The 14,514-nt window shown below is 38.3% G+C and overlaps 1 protein-coding gene across 3 annotated transcripts in view; it reads right to left on the bottom strand.

Moving 5' to 3' along the window:
* Nucleotides 1–14,514, bottom strand: part of MALT1 (MALT1 paracaspase) — a 60,287-nt gene that overhangs the window by 5,982 nt on the left and 39,791 nt on the right. For all 3 annotated transcript variants that reach the window (XM_079943522.1, XM_079943523.1, XM_079943521.1), the window contains 6 exons: nt 8,873–9,050; nt 7,659–7,733; nt 6,984–7,111; nt 3,019–3,168; nt 1,716–1,873; nt 465–590 (listed from right to left, as the gene is read on the bottom strand). In XM_079943522.1, the coding sequence (XP_079799648.1) occupies nt 465–590; nt 1,716–1,873; nt 3,019–3,168; nt 6,984–7,111; nt 7,659–7,733; nt 8,873–9,050 (815 nt within the window). The remainder of the gene's footprint in view (nt 1–464; nt 591–1,715; nt 1,874–3,018; nt 3,169–6,983; nt 7,112–7,658; nt 7,734–8,872; nt 9,051–14,514) is intronic.

Genomic DNA, 14,514 nt, shown 5'->3' on the forward strand with positions numbered 1-14,514 from the left:
TATAAATAAAAACTCAGTTTGGCAAGAATTTGGTTCTGTTAGAAAGCTCAACCCTATAGACCATGTACCATGTAGTTTCTGATTTAAGGTCAACGAGAGATGAAAAGAGATCAAAATAAATTCCAATTCTAATTTGTTACGTTTTGTAGAAAGTCAGAAATAGGAAATGCTTAACTGAAAATGCTAAGATATTTACAAGTAGACTATGCTTTTTGTCTCTAACTTTTTAACACCGTGGAGGGCAATTACTTGCATTCTCACACACAAATCCTCAGGCCATTATCAGGGACAGGATACAACATGCAAAAGGCCACTGAGACTTGCTGCACAGCCGTTCGCTCTACTTCAACTTAATACGCAAAGCAGCAGCACATCTATGGACCAATCCAAGGTTCACAGGCAAAAATGCATTTTCACTTTCATAAAGTTTTCCCTTAGTAGTTATAGACAGGAAAAGTAATAACCTTTAATTTTTGCAGTGAGCTGAGTCTAGTATAGAGGCAATGCTTGGGGAGATCCTTTGATACTAAATAGCTCCCAGTTTCTTCGGGCGTCCCTTTATTTGCATCTTTTGGATCAATATCTAGGTCCTGTGAAAATCAGCAAATGTTATTAATGAAATCAATGGAAGTCACAACATCATCTGACCATAAAACATCTTAACAGGTACTGCTCTCTGATGAACTGTGGTCAGAGTAGGTAATCCCTTACCTAGGGCTAGAGATACAATGAAAATAACATTCTAGAGTAAATTCTAAATTCCTCACCGATACACTTAAGAAGTTAGCTCTGAAAGGACAGTTACTTTCAAACTATTCCTACAAACACTTCTAAGTGTCCTCAAGTTTCCTTTTAAGTTCGAGCCCCACTAGTGTTAGATTCCTGGATTCTCTCCTTCCACATTCATCACTTTTGGGAAGGTGCAGGGGGATTTATGCGATTTGTATGTTTAAGAGGAATAAGTAGACATGCCAAAGGCAGCTTTTCCCTTTTTTCTTTTAGAGGCAACGGCTGTCGAGAGCAGGGGATCTACTCTGTGACTCTATAGAGAGCAGCTCTCAGGCTCCGCCTGCCCAGTGCCCGGGGGCCACCCCGGGTCCAGAGCTGCCGGGACTGGTGCACAGACCCGTCTAATTCTGGGGGTCACACTGAGCAAATGTCCTCCATGAAGGAGAAGCAAAGGAGATGTTTTGGATTGTTTGCCTTACTCCGTGCTTACGCCTCAATTTACTACAACTATGTAGGAACGAGGGATATAGTTCAGTGGCTTCCTTAGGCCAATACGAAATAAATGTTTTGTTTTGGAACTAGGTTTCTATTCTTCCAATATACTACTATAGCTTGACAAATACGACTTACACTGTTGTAGTAACTTTTTTGGAAACGTCCTTGGAAACGTTTTTAAAAGGAAGTTATTCTGGACATATGTATAGCACATTTTATTCCTTCATATTTGATATCCTATTTAGGGTAAGGGAAATTAAATCCTTCTTTTCTGGGTGAACTTCAGACATTCCTAAACTTAACATATTTAAGGTATTTTGGCAATTAGTTTTTAAATATTAACGACTATCATAACTGAAATGCAAATATTTTTGTAAGTGTAATATATATATATATTGCCTTTACATTTATCAACTTCTAAATTTTCAAAAACTTAGTTGTTAGTAAGTAAGGATATATCATGATATTTTAAATAGAAGAAAAAGACTTACAAGTGGAAAATCGGTAACATAGGCATCGCACATTAATATATCAGGTGGTTTGTGGACTATACTTGTATAGATTATCATGACGTTGGAAAACTCAGCTGCAAATCCTAATTGGATCTGAACACCACATTGAAATTTAAGACACATACTTTCTGGAAGTTCTGAAAAAACAATTTATAAATATTTAAAGAATGCTTCGTAAGTTTTCTGATGTTAAGTGGCAAACTAATATTCTTTATGAGGCAAAATACAATTAGAGCTATTTCTGCTGCTTAAAAATGTTATATAAGTAACATTGTTTAAAGACACACACACACACACACACATTAAAAAAGGGTGGAATATTCTACTGGTCAAGCAAGTATCTTTTGTTTTCTATTTTCTTACAGCTCTTGTCCCTCTGCATACATAGTTTTTATAGTGGTAATCAAAAGTATACATACAATTGTAGATATATTTCCACTGTTTCCTTACTCCTCATGAAAATAGTTTTATTTAATGTGCTTCAATGTGTTAATTTACCAAAAATATATCTTAGAGAACAGACTGTTATGAAAAATAAGACATTATATAGGAGTTCAACAAATACAATTAATTTTCAGTTATCACTTAATAATGTATCCACAGCATAGATATTTGGGATTCATAGAAGATTCAACCAACTATTATTTCAGCCAATAATTTAAACTTACTTTTTCACTAAATCACATAGAATTACCAGAGGTGATTAAGTTGCAGATGATTTCTGCCTCACCTTCTTTCTCTTGCTCACCCACCCATGGATTCAAATGTCCAGGAGACAATGCTCAGTTATGCTCAGTAATATTTATAAGCATTCAGTATTTGCTGACCATCATGTTTGTGTCTTTACATGTGATTTCATTCAATATCAACAACCCTATCAAGTAAGCACTACTTCTTGTCCCCATTTTACAGAAAACATGTTTATCAAGTAGGGGACTGTCTGATTTTTGAAATGGCACATTTCAACATCTCACAATATAGGAGAATCTAAGGGATTGTATATTAGACAAATTGAAAATAGTTTTAAAGACAGAATTTAAGAATGATCATTTTAATTTTACCAAATGTGAAAATAATGGGTTAATTTAATATTTCCAACATCAAATAAATCAGTGTAATATCTATAACTGAAACCTTTGCTTAGTCTTGGGTTTACTCCCTAGGCTAAAATATTTTCCTTACAAAATTCGGAGGAAAGCTGTATGTTCAGAAGGAAAAACACTTTACGATTTTATATAAACATATTATAGAAACAGCTCATAGAAAATAGACTTTACTGTACCATGTGCCTTGGCCCACTGGAGATTCCGCACCAGAGATTCTGCAGAATGTGCTGTTCCCTGTATTGGGTCCGTAAGTGCTCTCTTTTCAGATAAGCTACTTCGAATCTCTAGAGCCTGTTTGCCTTTGGTAAGGTGACATTTACCCATATCTAAAAGATAAGAAGTGAATATAGGTTTTAAGACCACATCCTTTCATTTAGACCAAGAACTCTTCTACAAATCACACTATATCCTCAATATCACTTATTCACTCAACAGATATTTACCAAGCACCTACTATGTGCCAGGCATGGTTCCAGGTGCTAGGGATATAGCAGTGAGCAAAAAGGTAAAAATACTGGGCCAGCTCACTTCTAAAGGCCCCTTTCTAGCTTTTATCTTCTATAATTCTCTTAATGAATCCCCAATATTTTAAGCCTTGAAATTCACAAAGGGCTGAAAGTATATTTCTTTACTGTATGGGCAGTCATAATTTTATGTCTATACTCTGTTGAGAAATCCATTCTCAACATGATAAACAAATACATTCTCATAATAAATGATGACACAGCTATGAGCAAGTTAAAATATCATGCTGTCTTTACCTAAGATTTATTTTTAAAAAAGGAAATAATGTGTTAAAACTACCAATATGTTAAAGCACCATCACTGTCCTCCCCCAACTCAAAGTAACCAAAGTACTCTGTATATTCTTATGCATATTTTAATTTTCACTCATGTAGATACTGGTAAATAGTATGTGCGAACATTTTAGATTTTGTGCTTAACAAAAATGTTACACACGTATTTTTGTAATACTATTTTCATTCAACATGATTTAGAGACTTATGAATAGTAACAAATCTCAATTTAAATTTATAAAACCAGATATTCTTTTGTATGAATACATTACAATAAATTTATCCCATTTCTGTATATATTAATAAAAATAAATTAATATCTGTCTTGGGAAAGTAGTTACTTATCTGGGAAAAAGAGACATAAAACTCTAAGACTTTATCCCTTTTGCTCACAAAGAGATTCCAAATGTTTTTCTTTCACCAATAGTAAGGTCAGAGAAAGAGAGACAGAGTGTGATTTTATATATATGATTATTATAAACACACACACACACACACACACACACACACACACACAGAATGGGAGGAATATATCAAACAATTGAGAACTAAGTTATATCAACATATTGGGGGTTGGGGGGGAGCCTAAGGGTCATAAGCATATATAAAATTATATTGTTGTAGGAGAGAAGATATAGAAATCAATGTTTTAAAAGATGAAAAAGGAAGAATGAGCCAAATAAAAAATTAAATGGTTAAAACAGATACGAAAAGCCTACGGTAAATGTAGTTGAACTAAATTCTCTAGTTGAAGGAAAAAGGTTATCACGTTGGATTTAAATTCATTGATTCTAAATGTGAAAATATTAGAAGCATTCCGTTTAAAATCAGAAATGAGGCAAGAATGTCTACCACTACTACTTTTATTCAAGAATGTCTCAGAGGTCCTAGCTAGTGCGACATCAAGAACATATCAGAATTCCTCTAAATCAGTAAGAAAAGCAAAAACACCACAATAGAAAAATGGACCAAGGACACGAGCAGATTTTCATAAGACATACGTATTGCCATTAAAAACATGTTCAATGTCACTAACCATCAGGGAAACCCAAATCAAAACCACAATGAGATAGTATTTAACACATCTGATTGGCAAAAATAAAAAAGTCTGACATATGAAGTGATGAAGAGAGTGCAGATTTACACGACCTCTTGTACATTACGGGGAAGAGGGTAAGTGTAGATTGGTGCAACCACTTTGCAAAACGGTTTGGCATTATTTCTTAAAATTGAATACTGACACACCCCACGATCCAGTAATTCCAAATACTAGATTTATACCCCAAAGAAACTCTTGCATACATACTCCAGGAGACATATAAGAGATTGTTACAACGGTACTGTTCACGATAGCAAAAACTGGGATGTAACTCAAATGCTCAACAGGAGGGCAGCTGAAAAAACTAGTATGTTTGCACAGTAGAATATTATAATACAGTCAAAATGAATGAACCACAGTCATGCAACAATATGCATTACTCTTAGCAATATAACATTAATTGAAAAACTTCAAGTCCCAAATACACAGCATAATTAATATCTTTTGATAAAGTTAAAAACAACTAAAATTAAAATATACATACTTCTTGCAGACATAATATAAACTCAATTAAAACTATGTAAGAAGCAAATCAAGGGAATGATAAACAAGATTTAGAATGATGGTTACCATGTAAGGGGGGGCAAGGAAAGAGAGAGAGGGAACATATAATTGGATGTAGATTACTGTCAAGGTCTGAGATTCATGTTAAACAACTAATTCCACAATAAAAACTGACAGAAGTACGTTCTAAGGGACTTACATCATTAAAAATGAAATACTAATTAAATAATTTTTTCTAGCAGGTCTTGGAGTTTTATATAGTAAGATGGTTTTTGGGTCCCTTAAATGCCATACTGCTAAAACTAGATAGGAAAGAATTTATTTTGTAATTTCAAGCAACTGAACAATAATGCTGTCTGGAGTACAAAAATCAAAATCCGGGGTCACAGATTAACAGCTGGAGCCTTGTAACAGCAGTCAGCTTATTTCATATTTTCGGGTTTCACGGGTACACAACTGAAACTGGAAAGGTAGTTTTTCTGCCTTGACCATTTGGTCTATGATCTTTGAATACTTACATTTTTTCTGAATATTTTTAAGTTATCCAGAAGATCCAAAGTTCAAATATATAATAAAATAAAAATATAATCCAGAAGTTCAAATATAAACTCACAGCACATACTGGGATGCCACTCATTGCCATAACAACAAAGTATATATCATATGTGGGTGAACTGGTGCTTTTTACTAAGTGTTAAGATAGTTAATATATCTTAAAGACTAAAATTAGAATCAAGCATTTTAGAGTCTCTGAAGCACCTTCACAGATCTCACTTTGAAAATAACTGACATACTCCAAAGGCTTTAATTTTTTTTTTTTTTAAGCGCCAGAACTTTGTCTTCAAATGAGAACTTAAATAGAAGCCCACACAATATGTAAAACACATAAAAGCAGAACTTCTTTGGTTGAAGAAGGAGGGCCGAAGCTCTGACTGTCTACATTAAAGGGGAAAGTAGTTAAGTGATCCAGCTAAGGGATCTACACCGACAAAAACATGAAAATAAACGAATGTGACTAACAGCAGGTCGTGAAACACTCAGATACCATACACTCAAGCTGCCATCTTAGGAACATCCATGAAACTCCATTTGCTAGTGAGCCAGTTTGTAAAAGAACTGCCTTCTCTTTGATAGGACTTGTAAAATGGCATTTCAAAAACCACATGTCAATCTACAGCTGTAACGTGATTATTCAACACCTGACACGAGCACAGCATTATGCCAGGCAGGGAAGGAAGGAATAGAAGGGAATGGAAGACAAGGTGTTAGACCTCTAGGATCCTGTCCTTAAAGCAGAATTTTAAAACTACTAAGTTCATCAAGAAAAAGAAAAAGAACCCAGCTTTTCCCCATAGGGTCTCAGCATTTCTGTAAAGTTTATCTGTCTGATCCTGAAAGAGGATGCTCATTAGACAGTTTTTTTTTTTTTTTTTGCAAATAAGCAGACCGGGCAGCATCAGGCACTAAGCATAGAAACAAGGTGAAGAGCTCTGAGGATCAAACTTCATTTATTTCACAACCATGTCTGGGGTCAGACTTGTACTTCAAGTAATACTGCACAGATGCATGTAGCTAAGCCAACAGGGAAGGAAGGAGGGAAACCTGAGTGTTGTGAACATTATATAAAAAAAATTGTCTTATAAATACGAATTCCAAATCTGCACAGGAATAGGAACAATAGGAATAAAATAATGACCCAACAGAGAACCCTGAGTAGCTTTCTCTTTAGTTTTTATTTTACCTTCTGCCACTTCATCCAGTAACACAGTTATTTTCTTTTCTTCTAATAATCTATCTTTTAAAAATTTCATGAAGATTCCATTTGCCAACCCAGAATGCTGTATTTCAAAGGCTTCTGCTCCTTGACACCTGAAAAAAGACATTTTTAAAAAAGCAAACACTTGCTGCATGAGGCTTCTGCAAAAACTGATGAGCCTCATGTACTCCCCTGCCTCTCTCATGGCATCCCAAATAAAGAGTTAATCTTTAAGCAAGAACTAAATGCTTTGCTGCTTAGTAAAAAGAAGATGCCAAGCTACGAAGTGCTGAAGTCAATTATTTAAAAATTTCTATCAAGAATATCGAGGCAGGGCTTCCCTGGTGGCGCAGTGGTTGAGAGTCCACCTGCCGATGCAGGGGACGTGGGTTCGTGCCCTGGTCCGGGAAGATCCCACATGCCGCGGAGCGGCTGGGCCCGTGAGCCATAGCGGCTGAGCCTGCGCGTCCGGAGCCTGTGCTCCGCAACGGGAGAGGCCACAACAGTGAGAGGCCCGCGTACCGCAAAAAAAAAAAAAAAAATATCGAGGCAAAATTTATGCCTAGATGGCTACGGATATTTCTAGGCTTCTAATCTACAATCAAAAAGAAGTCATCGAAGAATGAAGGAATCCTCAACATAAACATAAAAGTTTCTTACGTGGCATATCCAAACACAATATTGGCAGTGACTTTTAGTGCGTCCAAGATTGGGATGGTATCATCGTAGTCATTTCTATTTAAAAGGTAAGAGAGGAGAAGGACAGATATAAATATGAAAAGTTAAAACAGCATTCTTAAAAGAACATCAATAACAAACACGATACTATCCTATTACACATAACTTAAAATTATAGGTTCAAATTCCTTTATCTTATTAGCTACATATTTACCAAAAGTAATCCAGGGCTCCTAAACTATTGAGACAGCAGAGACTCACACCTTTTTTCTTGTTAGCTTTAAAACTGGAGTTACATTTGAATTCGGCCATTGGATTTTGATTGGTAACAGCTGAGCAAGCAAAACACTAAATCTAAGTAGAAGCATCATTGGCTCCACTCCTCAGTATCACAATGGCAGACAAGGGGGATCCAAATCTTCAAACGTCTGCTTCAGCTAAACTTTCTCTGTCTGCAATACCATGACTAACTAGAGGCCCTCACTCCATGCATGGTGTCTCTGCTAATTCCTGGAGGAACAGCTGCAGGGATTGTTAGAAACGTTCTAAAGGCAGGCTGAAGAGCTGTATGTTTTCTTCCTTTTTTTAAAAATTTTAATTTATATTGTTTATTTTTGGCTGCGTTGGGTCTTCGTTGCTGCACTCAGGCTTTCTCTAGTTGGTGGCGAGCGGGAGCGACTTTTTGTTGTGGTGTGTGGGCTTCTCATTTCGGTGGCTTCTCTTGTTGCGGAGCACGGGCTCTAGGCACGCGAGCTTCAGTAGTTACGGCACACAGGCTCAGCAGTTGTGGCTCGCAGGCTCTAGAGCACAGGCTCAGTAGTTGGGGCGCACGGGCTTAGGTGCTCCGTGGCATGTGGGATCTTCCCGGACCAGGGCTGGAGATCGTGTCCCCTGCACTGGCAGGTGGATTCTTAACCACTGTGCCACCAGGGAAGCCCCTGTATCTTTTCTATTATGAGAAAATACCCATGCCCTTTTGTTCTTCACTTTTGTCCTAGAGCAGACAGGAAAAAGTAAAACACACACAGAAAATATATTTTCCTCTAGTTTTCTTCTTCATCACTTTCAGTCTATAAGCTAAAATTCACAAACTTAAGTGATTCCTACCATGCAGAGGTTTGCCTTCAGATTTAACTTCTCAAGGTTGATATTTAACTGACCAACAAGTTTCAGTATATAAAGAATGGACAGTTTACCTTTTCCTGCACATGTCCAACAGGAACACATTGAGTCCGGTTTCTTTCTCTTGCATCAATTTCAGTATATTTTGTACACACAGGCAATTTTCAGACCTATATGGATTCGGAGCATCGACAGGGACCATAAAGCTGTTCCCGAAGTTTTCATAACCGTGTCCTGCATAATATAATAGTCCTGAAAAGCAGGAAAGAAGAGAAATCGCACTCTGAACACGTAGCACTCTTTAAGAAAAAAAGACGTTAATGCATGCTTATTTAAGAGATGTGCAACTATAAATACAACTCAGTGTTAACTGAATTTGTATTAAATTATTTTGACAACCATCTTCATTTAAGTACTGAATTTTCAACCAACATCAAGATGCTATCCAGAAGTGTATTTTAATTCATAAAGGTAATACATTTGTAACCAATGGTATCATATGGAATGCAGTTTTATCTCATGATGTTAAAATACAAAAAAAGGCTAAGGACTTCTTTGCTGACTCATCTGTCTCCTCTGTGAAACCAGAAACTTCTTCAGGGCAGGGTAGTCTTACATTTATCTGCGCATTCCTGGCACACAGCAGGAGTATAGTATTTAATGGATGAAGGAATAAACACAACTCAGACGAATAGCCACTGCAGTGTCAAGTATTCGAACCCATGTCCCCTGCATTGGCAGGTGGATTCTCAACCACTGCACCACCAGGGAGGCCCCTCTAACTCTTTGTAGTTACAGCCCTAACCCCTAGCAAGAATGTGGCTTTAAACGGCCAAGAAAACTTGCTTCCTTTGGCCCTAGAGGGCAGGATCCAGGTTGCCTACTTTTCTTGAACTCCTATTTAAATGAGAAAAATGGGTATTTCATATGTATCGCTTTGGGTAAAAAATGACAGAAGGGGCACACCCATATATTCAGCGTGGGTTTATTCTACCTCAAGTGAGCCCTGAATATTATCACGTAGGCAGTGAGGACAATGAAACAGAAACGAAGACAGAGTTCCCGCCCTGAGGGTCTTGTAATTCATTCAGGCTCGCTCACGTTATTACTTAAAGAAGAGTCGGCATCTAATTAAATACCATACATCATGTGACGAGGGCAACCCTGTATGAAATGAATAAAGGGCAGAGAGGAATATCAGTGTAAGGTGAAGCAATAACGGACGGTCTTGAGAGAAAGGGTACGATCTGGAAAGGCAGCGAGAAAGCAAGGTGCGCTACAGGCAGGATGCACAGAAACAAAGCTTGGGCCTGGAATGACAGCTAATGGAAAGGAGACTAGCCTGGCAAGGAATTAAATGATCACTGGAAATGAAAGTAAGCGTGCACAGATAGCATTTTGAAAATCACGACAAAGGGAGTGGGTTTAATACGCTAAGCCATGAAGATCAAGTGAAAAGACGACCCACAGAACGGGAGAAAATACTTATCTGTCTATAAAGACATATATATTTGTAAGGATGAATCCTGTATCTGTAAGGACACTTTGTATGCAGAATATATAAAGAACTCTTCAATTCAACAATAAAAAGACAATCCAATTTTAAAACGGGCAAAGGATTTGAATAAACATTTCTCCAAAGACAATATACAAATGGCAAATAAGCACATGAAAAGATGCCCAACATCATTAACCATGCAAAACAAAACAATGGGATATCATTTCACACTTATCAGCATGGCTATAATCAAAAAGGCAGTAACAAATGCTGACAAGGATGTAGAGAAATTGGAAAGCTTGTTTATTTCCGGCAGAAATACACAATAGCACAGGCACTTTGGAGTTAAGCAGTTCATCAAAAAACGAAACTCAGAATTATATGACCCAGCAATTCCACTCCAAGGGAAGTATCCAAGAGAACTGAAAACAAGTGTCCACGGAAGAATATGCACACGAATGTTCATAGCAGTGCTATTCGTAATATCCAAAAACTGCCTAAATGCCAATCTGCTGATGAATGGATAAATAAAATGTTCTATATGCACACAGTGGACGACTCATTAGCCGTAAAAGTAACGCTACCACAGATGAACCTTAACTACACTGTGCTAAGTGAAAGAAGCCAGACACAAAAGGACGCACATGGAGTGATTCCATTTATATGAAATGTCCTCAACAGACAAATCCAGAGACAGAAAGTGATTTGTTGTTGCCAGGAGTTTGGGGTATGGAGGACTGAGGTGTGACCGCTAATGGATATGGGTTTTTTGGGGGGCGTGATGAAAATGTTCTGGAATTAGGTGACTGCACAACTTTGTGCATACACTAAAAACCACTTGTATACTTTAAAAGAATTGTATACTTTATTTATTTATTTAGTTTTTGGTACGCGGGCCTCTCACTGTTGTGGCCTCTCCCCTTGCGGAGCACAGGCTCCGGACGCGCAGGCTCAGCGGCCATGGTTCACGGGCCCAGCCGCTCCGCGACATGTGGGATCTTCCCGGACCGGGGCACGAACCCGTGTCCCCTGCATCGGCAGGCGGACTCTCAACCACAGCGCCACCAGGGAAGCCCAAGAATTGTATACTTTAAAAGAGTAAAATTTATACTCTGTCAAGTATTCAAAATCTGACTCTGCTCTCTCTTTCCTGCTTCCAGAGCAAGACATGCTTATCTGTAACCTCCATGACCCTGCTCAGGTCACGATCTCCTTTCCCTCTACCCAAATCTTCACCAAGGCTCCAGGCTTATCTCAGGTTCAGAACCCGTGGCAACTTATCACCTGGTCTCTAGTTTTCTAACACACTTCAGCCTCACCCTGCTGGGAAATCCTACAGCAGCACCCTTGACACTTAAAGTCATATACAGTATTTGCTTTATTGACATTTTACGATTCTACGTAGATATAGTTTCTCTGATAAAAGTGATCGTAATAAAAACAGGAATTTTATATTTGCGTAGCATTTTCATGGTTTTCAAAGCACCTTCATATACATGATCTGATTTTAACCCATATAACAATCTTTAAATGACCTATTTAATAAGTGAGGAAATCAAATTTTAAAAGATTAAACAATTTGTTTAAAATCATGTAGCTGATAGGTGTTTGGATTCCATTTACAGTCTTCTCCCCCTCCTGTTATATTAAGGGACTTATAATTTTCTTTCCTTTTTTTGGTCGGGCCACGCGGCATGTGGGATCTCAGTTCTCCCACCAGGGATCAAACACACGCCCCCCCAGTGGAAGCTTGGAGTCTTAACCACTGGACCACCAGGGAAGTCCTGTAATTTTCTTGGAGTATAGATCATGTTCTTTATTTTCTGTATCTCCCTCAACACCTAGAATACTCCTTATCTGGGCTAGGGACATAACAGGAACTCAGTAATTACTTCTTTTTTTTTTTTTTTTGCGGTACGTGGGCCTCTCACTGTTGTGGCCTCTCCCGTTGCGGAGCACAGGCTCCGGACGCGCAGGCTCAGCGGTCATGGCTCACGGGCCCAGCCTCTTCGCGGCATGTGGGATCCTCCCGGACCGGGGCACGAACCCGTGTCCCCTGCATCGGCAGGCGGACTCTCAACCACTGCGCCACCGGGGAAGCCCCAGTAATTACTTCTTGACTGTATTAAATTAACAATGCAAACTGGTCAGGGCAGAGGTAGATCTGGAGACCTTTCTAGAAAGAGTCTGACTTTCAGTAGAAATGGTACCATTTCTACAACTGATATCATTAAGAGACAGCCAACCAGAAAGCATGGGTATTGCTCCCATTGTATCACTTAACACATTCTGGCTCAAGCAAGACTTGGCTTGGGAGAAGCAGCAACTTCAAGGGAAGGTTCAGCCTCCATCATCCAGGAAAAGCTAAGTGTGTGGTCCAGTGTTTCAGTGCTGAATGCTCAGCTCTGCAATCACGGATATTAAGGCACTGACAACAAAATACCTTTTCTCCACTGCAGAATAATTCATGAAAAGTGTAACAAGAATTTTGTATCAAAGTCTACCTACAAATTATACTGCAGGAGATTAAGCATTTTTATGTTAAATAACTAGACCAAATGACTGTATTTTAAAAATTCCATCTGTAGTACTACTTGTACGTTTAATTAACTACCCTCATTACTCAAGGATAGAAGGACAAAACAGATCTCTTTTAAAATGTCAAAGAATTCAATGTGGTTAAAAATACAATCTTATAAATTAGATCTTTGGGGAATTTTATTTCTTGGGAATATGATTTCTAAGAATATAGTCTGTCACAGATATTTATTTTTGCCTACAGAGAAAATAATTGTTTAAATGGAAGATTTTTCCCACTTGAGTTGAGCTGCAGTGCACCTGGCACAGGGCTCTGATTAGAACATGCACCACCATGACCACCACCGCTGCCGCCACCGACCTACATAGCTCTTACTACACGCCAGGCACTGTTGGAAGAAAGCCCTTTACTTTTATTATCTCATAATGCTCACAACACATATCTCACAATAAGGTAGGCAATGTTACCATCCCCCACTTACAGATGTACAAGCTGAGACACCGGGAGGTTTAATAGCTTACCCACAGTCACATGACTAATAAGTGATAGACTCGGAAGTGGGATGCCAGCCAGAGTAACTGCTGCGCTATGTTATACTGTCTCTTTATAATCTACTGCTGGCTTTCTAGTTAACTTTATTCTCAGAAAATATAAAATGTTGGTGTGCTGGTTTTCATCACTTCACCACACTATCACTTTAAAAACCCCTTCTTGTTTTTCAAATGAAATCTTAGACTGAACCGTAACACATAATACCAGATGAAAGCTGGGTTTCTCTGTTGAGGCCTGAAGTGGAATGTTGTCCAAATCCCCCATCTATCGGTGAAGGAAAATCTGAATTCAGAAAATCATGACAACAATAGCTACAGTACTTTGAGCGCTTTTAGTGTGCCAGACACAGGGATGATTATTTTATCTTACTTATTCTGGAACAACTTCATTAATTTAGTCTATCCATTTTATAAGTCCTTTTTGGCTTAGAAAAGTGAAATAACTTGGTCATAGTCACACAGCTAGGAAGCAGAAAAGCCAGAGCGCTGAGCCTGGGGTTGGTTACTCTCAGGTTTGTTGCTTAACCACTGAGCTACACTGACGTGAATGATTCCTCTAGAGTGAATGAGGCTTTGGCCTTATTCTGACCAGACTCCTTTAATCTTTTTTTCTTTTTCTTTTCAGGTTTGACATTAGCGTTGTATTTTATTTATTTTTTAAAACATCTTTATTGGAGTGTAATTGCTTTACAATGGTGTGTTAGTTTCTGCTGTATAACAAAGTGGATCAGTTATACATATACATATATCCCCATATCTCTTCCTTCTTGCGCTTCCCTCCCTCCCACCTTCCCTATCCCGCCCCTCTAGGTGGTCACAAAGCACCGAGCTGATCTCTCTGTGCTATGCGGCTGCTTCCCACTAGCTATCTATTTTACATTTGGTAGTGTATATATGTCCATGCCACTGTCTCACTTCGTCCCAGCTTACCCTTACCCCTCCCCGTATCCTCAAGTCCATTCTCTAGTAGGTCTGCGTCTTTATTCGCGTCCTGCCCCTAGGTTCTTCATGACCCTTTTTTTTTTTAGATTCCCTACATATGTGTTAGCATACGGTATTTGTTTTTCTCTCTCTGACTTACTTCACTCTGTATGACAGACTCTAGGGGACTCCTTTAGTCTTGTTTTC

This window comes from Stenella coeruleoalba (genome assembly GCF_951394435.1).
Source record: "Stenella coeruleoalba genome assembly, chromosome: 14".
In the NCBI taxonomy this organism is placed as follows: Eukaryota; Metazoa; Chordata; class Mammalia; order Artiodactyla; family Delphinidae; genus Stenella; species Stenella coeruleoalba.